Consider the following 15189-nt stretch of genomic DNA (forward strand, 5'->3'; position numbering starts at 1 on the left):
TTTCAATACGACTACTAGTAGTATGGAAATAGAGCTGTGCAATGGCGTTGACACAGCATGACATTAAATGTTATGGTGGAGTATTCCACCACGGTATTGTGTTCCTAACTCTACTCCTACAATCACATACATAAATGTCGAGGTGTTCTGGGATGCTGACTTTGTGCATTAGCAGTTGGGCGTGGACATCTAGTCAAAGAAGTTCTGCTGATAAAAAGTGCTTATCAAGTGCAGCTCTGTGCTCATAAGCCTGAGGTATTTTTTACACAACTTGTAATATGAGATATTAAGCCTAAATCCTCTTCTTTCAGAAACACAACATAGATTTACAAAATTCAAAAACATTCTTTGAAAAGGATACCATATAGCAACTGGCGATTCTTCCCAAGAATACACTAGTAGCGTTTTCGTTTGGTCGTCCGCGACTCTCCGGAATTCCTCCGAACAATTCTGAAACTGTTCGTTTGGCACTCCATGGCAGTTCTAATTCTGAAAGAAGAGACAATTTTTTCCGAAACAATATGGAAACACTTATGTTCCACAATTTTTCTGATTCTGATTCTCGGTTCTGTTTGCGATGATTTTACAATTTTACAAAAACAAAACGATTTTTTTAAATAAATTTATTGCAAAAAAAAATTTAACAAACTATCTATTTATTAAGTTAACTTAAATACCAATCATCAAGAACACCGGTTCATCTTTCCGTTGCTTGATTTTTTTGGACCTACAACTACATATATTTATAACCGTTTAATATACAACAGAATTTGGTCTTATCAATCGGCTTCCATCGTCTTCTTGTTTCTAGACAAACCAATAAAAAATAGTGTTCATGAAGCGGGTCGTCCTTCGGAAACTGCACGTTAGATCCTCGTGCTTTTTGTTTAACACATTATTTTTCCTCTAACCTAAAATTAAAATTGTTTTAAAACAAAATAAAATTATGTGCATATAATATTATTGTTTTTTTTTTTTGAAAAGTGTGTTGGGGTGAAGATGAGTTCACAGTGTACTAGTCAAAAGTGAAAAAAAGCAATTTTTCTTGTGCCAACTTTAGTTCACTCCTTGTTATGATTAAAACTATTGAAGTTTCATGTTTTTTTTTTAATTTCATAGTTTCGAATATGATTTCGATATGATTTAAATTGAAAATAAATTGTATATGTTATTTGTTTTGTATATATTGTCCAATTTCTGTGTTCCAAATATCAAATTTGTTTAAAAAAAATTTAAATCGGTGGATAGATTAGTTTTTTTATTTTGTGTGCATTCGCAACATTACAGCATTTAGTGCAAGTTATTTGTTTTTTTTTTTAGTAATATGTTTTTTTTTGTTATATAAGTCTATAAGAAAAAGGTTTCGAAACGAACAAATACATATTTTTCTGTTTACACGTACATTATATAATTTATATAGTTGTTTCTCTGAAGCAAAGCATTTTACATCAAAAAACTGAGTTAATTTTTTGTTTCATCAGAATAGGTACTTATAAAGAATGATGTAAAAGGGGTCCATGAAATGAATTTAAATTTTTTTTGGTTCAAATGCCTTGAACAATAACCTCTTCGTTGAGATTCTTTCAAACACGATTGATTTGAACACAATCGGTGCCATTTTATTCCATTGAATTTCTAACGTACACCAGATTCCGATTGAACGACATCGCCCTTCTTAAAACGATGGGGTGTTGTCGCTTGAGATCTAAAACAAATATTTGGTTTTGGGTTTGAATTATTTTCTGACAACAAGTACCTTGGAGTTGCTGGATGAGATCGTGGGGTGACCCTCTGATCGAGCAGACTATGAGTGCTGCCTCGACTTTGCATTGCTGCTTCTTTTACTGCCACCTGATAGTTTCTCTACTTCGCCGTCCATAGCATAGCCACTAATTTGACTGTTTTTATCTGGAAAACAAAAAAATAATAATCCATATTCAATGAAACACAAAACTAGAAGCAAATATTAAATGCTTACTATATTTGTGCAGAGTTTGAATCCCCGATTTGTACTGAAAAGTGCTTGGTGTTCAAATTGATTTCAGTGGCAGACCCTTCGATGAAGACACAGCCTTGTATTGGTCCATTCATTTAAATCAGGTAATCCAACAGATGAAGTATTGTTGCTGTTGATAAGAAATGTTGTATTGTTGTTGCGTTTTTGTTATGGTTTGTAGGTTTTGGAATTTGTAAGTATTTTGAGGACTGCAAGATAAAAACAAAAATGAATATTATTGAGAAAAAACTATGACAATAGTTTACCTCGCTATGATTATTTTCTTATCGGGACTTTCCATGTTGGTCCGATATTAGCAGTTGCTGTACTTTTGGATGGTTCATTCTCTCCAGCTCAGCTGGGTCAAATTTTAGTTTTTTTTCGGATGAAGCCGTGGTGGTGGCTGTTGCTGCTGTTGCAGATGCTGGGATCCACCGCCGCTTCCCCCACCATTCGTTAAATAGCTGATTTGTATTTAGACGAAGGAATTGGCAAGAGTATCATTGTCATGAAAGGACTCGGCGGTAAATAGGAGGTCTTGCTTCTCCAAGCGCACAAATGTATTTATTTTAGTTTACACAAAATTAAAAAGGAGAGGAAACTATATTCACGAAATTTTAATATAAAGCCGTTTTACGCAACACATTTCTCCGAGAGTTTTAATTCAGAATTGGACGATTATTTATTAATTAACATTATTCTTAACTATCTTTTGCACCTTTATTTATAAAAGAAATTGTCGCGGAAAAACTTGGAAAAAACTTTTATTTCGCAACCAAAACAAAATAATTATCAGAAATTGAGAGCTGTCAGCTGTCACTTTAAATTTTTTTTTGAGCTACAACCGCCATCTTTTTTCTGAATCCACCACTCACACGTATTCATGGATAAGAAAAAAAGAGTAAAATAAGAGAGTTCTCTTCTATTCACCTTAAATGAAATTTGCGGGTGTTTTAGGCAAGGGGGGTACGAGTCGGGTCTCTAGGTATTCCTTCCTCTATGGATATTGGTTTCAAAAACGAATAGTATTATTTTTTCTCAAAAACAGTCTCCAGCCAGGTTAAAAATATTTCTATTTCTACCTTTCCAAAAAATGATCAATGTAATTAAGCCCTTAAGAACTTAATTCCCATATTTGTTTCCGCCCCAAAATACCAATCTACTACAATTTCCATAAAAATAATTCCAAATTACTAAACCACACCTAACTTCAAGTTTTAGCAGAGTCCTGCCAAGTCTACTCAACTTTTTATATGTCAGTTTAGCTCTTGACGTTTATTGTGAAATAGGAAGAAAAAAAAACAACGTAAAATTTTTAAAATGTAATTATAAAACATTTTTATTTGATAAAAATTGAATTTAAATATAATACTAATTAATATATCTGATTTAGGTTCAACATTACCCGAGCTCTAAACCAATCAAGTGTACTTCGTAATGCTGGTGCACTTGCTGCTGCCCGCAACATTACCATGAAAATTGTTCCTCCAGTTGCCCAGCCAGTGGAGTCTTTCGATGAGAAGAATTCCCGTCTCCAACGTGCTCTGTCACCTCATTTGACCATCTATAGACCACAATTAACAAGCATGCTTTCCATTTCCCACCGTATGACTGGTCTAGCTTTAGCTGGTTACTCTACAGTTTTAGGTTTAGGTGCCCTCGTCTCACCAGTTGATTTTTCCCACTACGTCACCATGATTGAGGGACTTCAACTGAGTGCGGGATCTCTAATTGCCATTAAATTCATTTTGGCATATCCCATGGGCTATCATACAGCCAACGGAGTCCGCCATCTCATCTGGGATACTGGCAAATGCTTGAAAATCAATGAAGTCTATTCGACTGGTTATGCAATGGTTGGATCATCCATTGTTTTAACAGCAATTCTGGCTTTACTTTAAACAAAACAAGCAAAACAAGTATATTTGTAAATATATTTTCAATTTTAAAATTAATTTCGACGAAGATCTAAAATGTGGATTCTATAAAACAATAATACGCGAATCGAAAAAAAAAGTTTTCTTTTTTTATTTTTTTCTTTCTTGATGAGGTTACATAACATTTTTTTGTTTACATTTTCTTTCTCTTTTTAATTTTATAGTAAAGCAGAAAAGTGTGTTTGTTAATTTATAAAAATAAAATCCATTGTTATGGATGAATTGAATTTTAGTAATTCTCTTAAAAAAAAGCAAATAAAGTTACTATCATAATTTCTGATTATGAATATTAAAAAAAATGTTTTTTAAAAATAATTTTTCATATGAAAGAAATGTAAACCATTGTATATATATATATATATATATACAATGGTAAACTTGTCACAGTTGCAGTGGCAATTTCAGCATTCCGGTTTTTTGTTTGAAAATGAAACTGTCGGTCTTTTATTGGTTCAGGGTCAAGGTTAGATAAGAACCCAAATTTAAAATTGTTAATAAGATAAATTAATAAGTTTAGATAAGATTGGTTTTTCCTTAGAGGATATAATATATGGAGTGCTTGTGCTGTTAGTTCCGTGAAGCTTTTATAGAGGGCTCTAGTTTCTTTAAGATTTTCGATGAGTGCATGCCTCCATTTTATTTTCATTTGATGGATGTCATCAACAAGCGTGCGGAACCGGACTCACACTGAAAAACGAAGGCAGCGACCCCTATCCATACATATGGCGTTACAATGTATTAGGTATAGGAACAAGCACTCCATATATTATATCCTCTAAGGGTTTTTCTCGAAAACAAGTTTAACGGTTTTGAACTTGCAACCGTTAATTTTGGATTACCTCCCATAGATCTAATATTTCTTAACTTTGTCGTTAACGAATGAACCGATAAGCTCCAGTACGTTGCCATGTTAGCTTTTAGGTAAAAAAACACATCTTTTTGGTTTATCTATGTGGCTCAATTTTAAAATTTTTTTTTGGTCTCATTTAGTTATAGGTACTTATCATGTAAATTCGGATTGACTTGAAAAAGTAAATAAAATATTGATAGAATATAACGTACAAAAGGCTAAACCACTTTTTTTTAAATTATTATATTTTTCCAGTTATGGTGTTTTCCACAATGCTAATAGGACCCAAATCCTTTGCCACCATGAATGTGAGATGTTTGATTACACTGGTCGGCAAAAAAACAAAAAAAGTCGGGAGCAAATAACTCTTTAACTAACTTGAGTGTGCTGAATTCAAAACTGTTTACAGATTCATTCCATCACGTCTAGTTTTTGAGCTCTGCTCATCACTATTTTCGCTATAAAGTCCCAAAAACTAATTTTCAATGAAATGTTTTTTTAACGTTGGATGTTAACTAAATATTTTTCCGTAATATTTTGCTTTTTATTATCCAAATTGAGATTCGAAAACTATAATTTACTTCAAATTTACTTCAAATTTACTTCAAAAAACCATAAGTTACCTTAACCACCAATATTTTGAGATATCATACATTTCTATGTCAAATATCTTTTAGAAAAAATAATTTAAAAAAAAATATATATTTACATATTAAATATGTCTTAAATTTTGAGACTATAGAATATGGCTTTTAGAGATTTCATAAGTAGTTTTGCAAAAAAAAAAAATTAACGGTGATGAAATTCAAAGCCAAAAGTACCAAAAAAAAAAGTTTATATTCAAATATTTCGAAAACGTGACCTGCCAGTGAAATTTTGACTTCAGATTCGGAATCAGCACACAAAAATCATTTAGAAATGTATGGTTTGGTTCAAGCTCTATTTTCGTTGCCGACCAGTTTTATTGGAATAACGTACTTTAAGGGCCAGTTGTACAAATATTTAATCCGAGGTTTAGCAACTTTTATCTTCTGAATTCGGTGGTAAAATTGATTTTTAGCACTGGATCTAGGTCCATATAGGTTGAAATAGCTAAATCCATCCTTGAACCAAAGTTAATTCACTGCTAATCCACCGAAATCGCCGAGTTAAATTCCTGATCCGAGGCTGAACCACTTTTGTACAACTGGCCCTAAATAGCTCTTTATTCAAAATCTAAGAACGACGCTTCCGTTAAATCAGAAACCGCTGGATTGTCCAAACGGTTGTAGAAATTTTTATTGGGAATTGTTGAACCTTGAATTTTGTCTATAAAACCAACAAATTTATTAAACAATATTTTGCACACGTTTTTTTTACATGAATCGGTTTTGATGTGGCTTGACGAATAATATGCTCCAGGCATTCTTCTTGTAAGTAGGCTCTTAGGTTATTTATTTCATTCCGTAAGGAATTTGATCTAATATTTCATTAATAATTCTTTCATTTTATTAAAAGAACTTTGTAAATCTTCAATCTTTTGAACGGTAAACATTGCTACTATTATTTAAATTATTATTTCCCACCTTAATTCCCGGTAGCGTGCCTTTTATTTTGAACATTGTTGAAATTTCATGCGTAAAAGGGCTCAAAAATCTTGTTATAAATAAAATGAATATCCTTCAAATTTCATGTCCCTATCTTTTTGTTAACCCGACACGACTTAATTTCCAATGTTTACATACAAAATGTTCAAAATTTACAGGTACTTTTTAATTGTTAAGTAAATAAAATGCACGACTGGGTCACACGAACTTGCTCTTAGAGTTCAAGTTGCTTAAATTTTTAACGGCCAATTTCTTCACATAAGTCCTAAGTCAGCTTAGTACCCGGTCTAGCTAGACCAGGTCCTAGCACTAGTACTCGGTCCTAAGGAAAAGTTAGGACCTGAGCATTTCTTCACATATATAGGACCTGATCTAAATTCACAACGCAGTCCTAAGAATTAATACGTATAAAACTGATATAACTGTCATTCTGACAATATTTTGATGTTTTAAATATTTTATTTTGATATTTCAGCAGATTAAACCAAATGAAAAATATAAAAGAAACAGTAAATTAATGAAATTATCATTAAAATAATTTTTTTTTAATATTGTAAAGATTGAAAAAAAGGCCAACAAGAACAGAAGATAAATATCTATTAAGAATTGTCACAATCAAGAATGAAGATAACGTCTGGATCGTATACAAAAGTGTCGGCAAGACTGGTAACTAGTTCACCAACGAATATAGATTGGCCATTGCCTGGGAAAGTCCGAAGACAAAAAAAAAAAAAAAAAAATCATTTTAAAATAAGTAATAAAAAAGACGTTAACTATGCGGATGTTTGTTCATAATGTAAATTCATATCTAAAACAAATAACGTTTTTGAAAAACTGCGGCTTTATTGTTTTGGTGGAGTTTTTTTTATAGCAGTCATAGGACGAACAGAATGAAGACAAGTTTGAGCATAATCTTCAATGCTATTTGTAAATAGAATCCTTTTGCAAATACATTTTGCGTTGGAAATTGGAAGATGGTTTTCACACGAAGATGGTTATAACGATTGGTATAATAACCAGGTACTAGTCGATTTTGAGGAGCTAGCTAGGACCAGGTACTAACTAGTACTCGGTCCTAAATTGACAGTTTTAGGACCTAGTACTTGGGTGAGGAAATGAGTTGGTACTGATTTGAGTACTAACTTTAGGACTAGAACCTGTATTAGCGTTAGGACTCTATGAAGAAATCGGCCGTAAGACTTTTTATATAGAAATTTGGGAATTGTAGGTAGCTACTACGTATGTTGTATATTATATGTAGGTGCAAAAAAAAACATAAAATTCGTTTTTTAAAAAAATAAAACAAAATCTGAAATCAAATTGCGCTCCAAAACAAGTATGCAATTTTGATTGATATAATTATTAAGATGCATTTTTAATTTTTTGGAAAAAAAGTTTTAAAATAAAATTGGTATGCCATTTTGTAGAAATCACTAATCAACATCTAAAAAAAAAAATTGCAAAAAAAAAACAATGTCCCGTTTTCGAAAATTTTTTTAAAAACCCAAAAATTATTTTTTTCGAAATTTTATTTTTGGCTTATATTTGAGTTATATAAGTGCTTCTTCATAAAAATTTTCGTTTCGAATAAGCCGTTTCGGAGAATATCGGATTTAAAAAAAAAAACGGTTCTATGGCAGGTACCGTTAATGATGATTTTCAAAAATAAATTTTTTTTTTAAAGATAGACCTTGTCTTAAAACTTACATTTGAATTTTTTAAACAAAATCGTTGGAGCCGTTTTTGAGCAATTTCAACTTTACTAAAATCGGTATATGACAAGTACCGTTATTCTTGGTGCAAAAAAATTAATTAAAAAAACCCCTCTGGAGAGTCTCCAAATAATGCTACATACACAATTTGAAGTCAATCGGTCCATCCATTTGTCTTATATAGACAGACTGACAGACTGTACCTAGGTAAAATGTTTTTTATTTTCTTAGATGAGACTTAGCGAGCATATGTATGTCGTTTTCGATTGACAATTATATGGTTTCGATCGACTGTCCAGAAGCGTCCGGAAGCAATCACAAGCCCTCTTAAAGTGTTTTATTTGCACTAATACGACAGATAGAACGCTTTGTATATACGAGTAATCGCACACTAGAACGATTAGGTATTTGCCAATACAAAAGTTTGAATGATCGAGAAAAAAGTTTGTTTTGCTACACAATTGCCTTCAAACAAAAGAAATTCTTACCGAGCAGACTACCAATGCAGTCGGCTGCCTATGCGAACACTAGGAGTCCAACCCGACTAATTTATCGGCCGATAGAGATTCTGTAGTCTGCAGGGGCTCTAAAATAAACAAGCAAACAAAAATAAGCACTACAATTTTTAAGGCATTTAAAGAAAACAAGGGTTCAAACAAATGAAGAGAGAGGTGTGCGTTAATTTTGATTTTCTAATCATTTTATTTTAATATTTTCTTCAAAGAAGAGCTAGAAAAGCTGATAATATAAAAGATGAACAAAGAGCAGCATACCCAGTAGTATATACACCTTTGATAGTCAGGCATTTTCCCATATCCCATATGAGATGTCGAATTCCAAGACAAGTATGAAAAGCAAGAGGATAAACCAACAAAAATTTGATTCCGATTAGAGTGGGTTCACTTAACTCGAGTCCTTCAACCATTGTGATGAAATCAGAAAAGTCATGTTGACCAAATAATGCGTTGAAACCGAATAAAGTGGTGTATCCTACTAATGCAAGTCCACTCAATCTATGCGAAAGTGAAAGGACAGTTGTCAACTGTGGCTGATATACTCCAAAATCAGGCGAATTGGGTAGCTTTCTGCGTTTGGCTTTGTCATCGATGGTTTCGTATCGTTGAATGTAAGGGTTTATTTTCATTTGAACGTTTCGTGTTTGAAGAATCCTTCCAGACTTTTGAAGGACGTGTGACAAAATAAAGCTGTTTGTGAGTTTGGCCCTGTTAATAAAGATTGTTTGTGACAAAATAAAGCTGTTTGTGAGTTTGGCCCTGTTAATAAAGATTGTTTATTTAAATTCTACAACCAAATTACAAATACATACTTACATGGTTATTTTGTTTAATCGTTTATAGATGAGAATACATAAGAATCGAATTTTTTTTAAAGATAAGCCTACTTGGGACTATAAGTTATTAAAAAATGTTTGTAAAGTGAGTATTCGAATTTGTTTCTAATTTTGTATTAAAAAATCGAAAGTGTGTGAGTATTTAAACGATAGTTTGAGAGTAACAAGAGGAAAACAAAATAGATGTTTGGTTAATCTCAAGGTTGGATAAAAAAATTATACGACATCGAGATTAGAATCAACGTTTTGACTCATTTCGTTAACCGTAATCCTTGCTAAGTGGTCAGTCTTTCAGTGAGAGATTAAATTTAAATTCAATTTAAGATATGAAAATTGTGTGTATATACTAGTACACATACACAAGACATTGATTCAAAAATTAAATTCACGTACACTATGGTGTATGAGTAATATTTTTTTTAGCAAACTTTTATATGTAGGCATATCTTCTTACTTACAACTTAAAATCAACGAAAATCACGTTGATTCAACTATTTTTCGGAATGATTTTGCGTTGAAGACGAAAATTTAAAAATCAAAGTATAGAATATCGTTAGTTTAAAGTTGTTTGCCGTTATAAAACATCGTTAAATTAAAGTTGTTTCAACTTTAAAAAAAAGCATGAATTTACAACTCTTGGATCTCTAGGCGAATACTTTACCAACGTGCTATCTTACTGTTGGAAATTAGGTTAATAAAATGCAACAAAAGCTAAGGTCCGAAAGAAATTAAAACAATTTTTACGTTGATTTAATTTTTTTAAAGATGTTTCATGTTAGTTTTTTCAACATTAAATGTTCGATCTCATCTTTTTGCAAACGACCCATTATGTCGAACCTTTGTTGCATTTGCATATAGACCTTTTGCTTTCGCAAACAGAAATTGAAGGAAGGAAACTATCCCAAATAGACCTAGAGCCTTTATGAATTTTAGGGTGAGAGTGATAGTATATAACACGCGTAATTTTTTTTTGGGAGAACTTTTAATATTGCAGTGTAAAAGGCAAATAGTAAAGAAAAAGATTAGTAGTGAATCATTAAATTTTATTATAGAAAAATATCTTTTGGCATTTTCATCTTCGGCTTTTATTTTTTGTACTTAAGGCCATTGCCTCTAGCGTCTTAAAATATTGACACTTTTTTCAAAATGCTTATGAGTTGGAGCAGACGAAATTAGAACCCGAATGTAAAAGCACTAAGGCCCAATGTATTCTCTCTCCATTGTATTAAAATTTGCCATTAAGCATTGAAAATCTGTCAAATCAAATCAAAAATTTAAGTGGCGACTTTTAATATAATGGATAGTGAATAAATAGGGCCTAAGACCCTCAATGTTAAAGTCGATTTCGAAATCTGTCCTCTTAACCAACTAACTTCAATATTTTACAATACTTTGAATTTATGACTGAATCTTTTAACTCAGCGTTATTTCAATTTTTTGTACCGATCCATTAAAAAGCTTAACTAAGAACTCGTCACGAAGAAGACGCAACAGTTTTATTACACATATAAATAAAAAATTCCAGTCAAGTTTTCTGCTTTTAGTATATATTCCCTTCTATACTAAATATATTAAGGGCCAATATACTTCAAGGAAAAAACAAAAAAAAAAAAGGACATCAACTCTAAGGTCGATGGGTTATTGAAGCATATAAAAAGAACCATTTGATTTCAACTTTCTTCCCAACATAAGGTCAAATTAAAACTTCAGATGAACATTTATAGAAAACCATCTCTCCCATTATGTTAACGACAAACATTATTTTCGTTTCCATGACCATTATGATGAACAAAAAAAAAAAAAAAAAATCAAACATCCTTGTAATATCCGCAAATTGCCATCCAATGGTGTTTTTCGAAATTCCTTCGTTCTCTCTGCACCTTGGCAGAGCCCCATTAGTTAAGTGGAGAGAGCTCTACCTACCCCATTTCTCCTTTTTCTTTCATCATACAAACTCCAACTCCCCGCTTTCTCCTTGACCATTTTCTAAGAAAACTTTTGAAAGCACTTAAGGGTCATATAAAGTTAAGACTGTGATTACAGGCTAAACTTAAGCACTTTAGTAGACCTACATCAGACCACATTCTTGACTCTGTCTTTCATTGCTGCTTCCTTTATCCAGTCGCATATTTCTGTGTTATACCTACGGAAAAGACAAAAAAGGAAAGGCCAATTAAAGTTGAAGACAATGCCAGAATCAAGGTAATTACTTATAATAAAACAGTAAAGTGCCTACTGTGGTGTTATTAAAAGGATGAGCTAAAGGACTCTTCTCGTCCAAGAAACGAAAAGGCAAAGGCAAGAACCCAACAACCAACGACGACGATGTCGACGAAATGAACAAACCACAGACTATGAGCAATAATGTGATAACAATAAACGATTGTATAAGTGCAGGCGCAGGACGAATAAATGGATGGAAATGGTAGAAGGCGTGTTAAGGGTGCAAGTCTGTTAATTGTGGTTTCCACTGGTTGATGAGCATACCCTCTACTCCTATGTTAGGTTATGAGCGAATATAATAACCCACTTTACAACTTTTTCGTTCCTTTTTGTTTTCATGGCGATGCCTCTTCATATTTGTGTTAGATGAGCATACTTATCAGTGTTACCCTTCATTAGGTACGTGTAATTTTATATAAGACATAAGGTAAAGACGAACGCAAAAACCATCATCATCGGGGCTTTTAGAGAAGAGTTGTAAAATTGGTCATAACTTTGGCAAATGGCTAATAAACGATATTATCGACACTTATTTCCTAATGATTTAATGAGCACAAAAATTATTGTCAATAAACGAACTTTAGGGTGTAATTGTTGAATGCTTTTAAATCATTAAAGGATGGATAAAGATAGTGTTATAATAATATTTTACTGAATTAGATTATAAACAATAACCAAAAAAAAAAAGTTTGTTCTTTGTCATAAATTAATCCCAGACTTGTAAAAAAAAAAGCTTTAGAAATTTTGTAGAGATGCTGCAATGTAACATGGTTTGATTTATTTGAAATTTCTGCAATCCTTCATTTGGGATTGGCGTCATACATTTTCATTTCACATAACTCTTGAACTTTCTAATTACATTCAGTGGTTTTCAAAGCTTGTTATGTATAAAGTATAACAAGAAGCTCCAAAACATTTTGTCAGCAAGTTTATTCTAAAAGCCTTTAAATGCACCGTTTTAAAGGGTAGTTTACAGTTTAAGTGCTTCTTGAGCCCGAAGTCCTGCGGCAGGGAGAACCTATATATTTAAAATAATTAGTGTTGTTGTAGTTTTCAGCCACTTTTTGTTCACTTTTACGCCATTATTCAGCATTAAATGCTGTACTAGAATGTAAGCTCATTCCAAGTAATTGCTGTGATTTAAGTCTCTCACGTCCCCTCCATCATCATAGTTCATTTATGTTGTCGTTGTCGTCGGGGGCTTTTCGTTTCCATCACAATTATTGCTGACAACATTTGTGACGCTCACACTCCTTGTTGAAAACATTAATGTCTGCAGCTGATATCCTGTCAGCAGGGATCAGATTTTCGTTACATTATTGTGTTCTTATTATTAGTTTGAGTATATCTATGAAGAAGGAGTTACCTACTGATTTGATTTCTATAGTTTTGATGGGCTTAGATACATTTTATGGAGTAAATTATACATAAGTAGGTATATGAATTTAAAGTCATTACTGTTTGTTTACCTTGCCAAAGCTTGAAACCAATTAAAATAGTGAGTGAGTGATTGTGGTTAAAATTAAGAGCTCTGACAGACTTGTGTTTGCATTTCTCGGAAGTGATAAATCACGATTTCGAAATAATGTATTTTATAATGCAGTCTGTGGCAAGACTTCATAAATCAAATTTTAGAAAAAAGAACATATAATGTTTCATTGTAGCTTGTTAGTGCAACTTCACCTGTTGCTGCCAGATGAACCTTGCAAAACATCGTTTAAGGGTTGCAGGAAGAAGTTCAACAGATTAAAAAAAACTTGTCCCCAGTTAATGCTATTGATGGCATTATTTTGTATATACAATACATATAATTCAATAATTATAAATATATAGAAGTGGCACTTGGAAAGAAAATCCGCTATAAATTGGGTTTAGCTCTACAGTCGCTTAACATGATAATCGACAGTCGAATAATCCTTGAAAAACCCCTACACTGAGGAAAAAGAAAATAAAACAACGTAAAATCATTGAAAACCACATTGATTTAACTATATTTCGGAATGGTTTTGCGTTGAAGATGAACATTTTAAAATCAACGTGGAAAATAGGTTAATTTTTGATGGTTTCGTATCTAAGTCACATAAATCAAAGTACTTCATCTTTAAAACAACACGTTTCAACTTCAATTTAATTTCTTCCTCAGTGTATTTTTGATATTTATGTTTTGTTTTGGTAAGGTTTATACTACTTATTTATTTTTTTGTTTTTATAAAATATATCAAATAAAATGCACGATTGGGTTGCACGAACTTGCTCTTGCAGTTCAAAACAACTTTTATATTATTTTACTTGTAGATTATTAGAACCTTCTCTATAAATTTTAAATAAATTTTGGTTGACATGCGGGAAGAGCCAACATGGAGGACAAATTTTTGGTTTTTGACTTTTTTGAGAAAAACTAAATATGCAAGGTTTTAGCAAAATCCTTAGAGCCATTTCTGAGAAATTTGCAATTACTTGAAAGTTTTGTATGGGTGATACATGTTTTAAGCGAGATATAAAAAAAGCAAATCGAAAACTGAAGAAAATCGGATAGATGCACAGACCGACGGCGACGACGCACAGTGGGATGACTCATGGTAATAATTAAAAAATACAACTATTTTAGCGGTTCTTGAAATTAATTGGTAAGTGATCCCAAATATATGAAAGCTCAAAATGCAATAAAATTGTTTGCATTTATTTATTAGTCCATAAGTTATAAACACGTGAAGATAGCCTTTTTCCGTTTTTTTTTATAAAGAGCTTTAAGGTGTTTTTGTTTCAGCTAATTGTTGTGCAAATATATTTCTCCTGTGAAAATTAGATTAATAATTGAGTATATTAATAGTCAAGGTATTTTAATTAAAATAGTTTGTTCGTGTGTCTTTTTTTTAAATTGTGATTTTAAATGTGTTAGTGCAATATGAGGAAAAAAAAAGTATTTTCAAATTTTAAGTCGAGTTTTCAAAATATGGTCAAATATGGTTGTTGGGTTTTTTTTTAGTTTTATAATAAGCAATGTGTCTATAAACCGAATCAAGAGAAAAATCTTGCGCAAGTTTGCGCCATTTTAAGTAAATTGACATTTTTAGGTTCAACTGCGTACATAAAAAATGGTGACTTATTCACAATATGGCTCGATTGTGGAAATTTCAAACTTTTTTAACAAAATTAAGCAGTTAATTGGATTGGAAGAGCTAATGGAGGAAAAATGCGAAATTTAAAGAAAGAAGGAGAGCTTTATGGAGGGTAACCAATAATGGTTTCACTTTTATTTTTTTGGCAAGTTCGTAGACCAGAACATAAGCTTCTGTTTGATGAAAGAAAAAAATGGGACCTCTGGTGGACATACCCAAACCTGTTTATGGCACAACAAATGATGTCAATACTAGTCGACGTTCTTTTTCGAATCCAAAGTTGAGTTCCGAAATATCCCGTATAGATCTCTTCTTTAAATTTGCATTAATTTTGACAACACTCGTTGCTGGTCGAGAAATAAATATGGACAGTGTCCATTTGACACGTTTGAAGAACTAATTCTTGGAACAAAAA

The 15189-nt window shown here is 32.1% G+C and overlaps 1 protein-coding gene and 1 long non-coding RNA gene across 3 annotated transcripts; one reads left to right on the forward strand and one right to left on the reverse strand.

Annotated features, from left to right (window-relative positions):
* Positions 1 to 782: 782 nt before the first annotated feature.
* On the reverse strand, positions 783 to 2993 carry LOC129916454 (uncharacterized). Of its 2 annotated transcripts, XR_008772453.1 has the most exons (5): positions 2263 to 2993; positions 1979 to 2205; positions 1757 to 1908; positions 1403 to 1705; positions 788 to 911 (listed from the first exon to the last, which is right to left on the reverse strand). It is a non-coding gene; the product is annotated as an uncharacterized LOC129916454 (long non-coding RNA). The 2 variants fall into 2 exon arrangements; XR_008772452.1 differs by lacking the exon at positions 1403 to 1705 and having other exon boundaries at positions 783 to 911.
* A 196-nt stretch (positions 2994 to 3189) lies between these two features.
* On the forward strand, positions 3190 to 4015 carry LOC129914173 (succinate dehydrogenase cytochrome b560 subunit, mitochondrial). The gene is made up of 2 exons (XM_055993282.1): positions 3190 to 3318; positions 3390 to 4015. Coding segments are annotated over exons 1-2 (510 nt in total). The 5' UTR covers positions 3190 to 3316; the 3' UTR covers positions 3898 to 4015.
* The last annotated feature ends 11174 nt before the right edge of the window (positions 4016 to 15189 follow it).

The sequence above is a fragment of the Episyrphus balteatus genome, chromosome 3 (genome assembly GCF_945859705.1).
Source record: "Episyrphus balteatus chromosome 3, idEpiBalt1.1, whole genome shotgun sequence".
In the NCBI taxonomy this organism is placed as follows: Eukaryota; Metazoa; Arthropoda; class Insecta; order Diptera; family Syrphidae; genus Episyrphus; species Episyrphus balteatus.